The 1,086-nt window shown below is 57.4% G+C and overlaps 1 protein-coding gene across 1 annotated transcript in view; it reads right to left on the reverse strand.

The window, feature by feature from the left end:
- Positions 1–1,086, reverse strand: part of klhl3 (kelch-like family member 3) — a 24,199-nt gene that overhangs the window by 4,599 nt on the left and 18,514 nt on the right. Inside the window, exons 7-9 of the mRNA XM_017307037.1 lie at positions 819–1,086; positions 285–386; positions 52–180 (exon numbers count right to left, since the gene is read on the reverse strand). Coding sequence (XP_017162526.1) covers positions 52–180; positions 285–386; positions 819–1,086 — 499 coding nt within the window. The remainder of the gene's footprint in view (positions 1–51; positions 181–284; positions 387–818) is intronic.

Raw genomic sequence — 1,086 nt, forward strand, 5'->3', positions numbered from 1 at the left:
TGTGTGTGTGTGTCTCTGTGTGTGTGTGTGTCTCTGTGTGTGTGTGTGTACCTGCTCCACTTCTCCGTGTGCTCATGTCGGCCACGTAGCCCCACTGATCAGAAACCGGGTCGTATTCTTCCACCGTGCTGAGGCACTGACGAGACGCTCCATCGTAACCTCCCACAGCGTACAGCTTCCCTACACACACACACACACACACACACACACACACACACACACACACGGGTCCAATGAGCCGTGTCTAGCGGCCATGTTTCGGCCTGACCCCTCACCGCGCTCACCGTCGACCACGCCGACGCCCACGCTGCTGCGCCGGGTGTTCATGGACGCCACGGCGCTCCACTCGTTGGTCTTCTGGCTGTAGACCTCCACGGTGGACAGACCTGCAGCGGGTCAGAGCAGAACCGATTCCTGTCGTTCCTCACATCATGTTTGCTAAATTAACACCTGAAACCATAATTAATGTTCGACTTCCTGTGGCTTAAACTGGGATTTGATCCTCCGTTTGGACAGAAAGACGATTAAAATCGACGATTTTTATCACCATGGATCAAAACATCTGATCAAATATTCACTCAACCGCACAGCATTCTGGGAAACGCAGGCTCAGCCTGTCGATGTGAGCTAAGCTAGCTGGTAGCATCAACCGACTCACTAGCTCTATGGTTGCCTAGCAACAGGCAACAAGCAGCATCAGCCCTCCGTTCATTAAAACTGCTTCAAAATAAAAGCCTCTGGAGCGTTTCAGATGTTTAAAACCATTTTGTTCCTGAGGTTCTGGGCGGTCCGGTCCGGTTCGGTCCGGTCCGGCGTACCGATGCTCCCGTTGAAGCCGCCGACGGCGTAGAGCAGCTCGCCCAGCACCGCCGCCCCCAGCGTGCTGCGCCGCTCCTGCATGCTCGCCGCCGCGCTCCACTGGTCCCTGGCGCCGTCGTAAACGTCCACGGTCCGTTCCCGCAGCGAGCTGTTGAAGCCGCCGACGGCGTAGACACGCCCCGCCACGGAGACGACGCCTGGAGGAGACAGAGACACGGGCTGAGGACGGAGACATGGGGCTGAGGACGGAGACATGGGGCTGAGGAC

Source organism: Poecilia reticulata, linkage group LG10 (genome assembly GCF_000633615.1).
Source record: "Poecilia reticulata strain Guanapo linkage group LG10, Guppy_female_1.0+MT, whole genome shotgun sequence".
Classification (NCBI taxonomy): domain Eukaryota; kingdom Metazoa; phylum Chordata; class Actinopteri; order Cyprinodontiformes; family Poeciliidae; genus Poecilia; species Poecilia reticulata.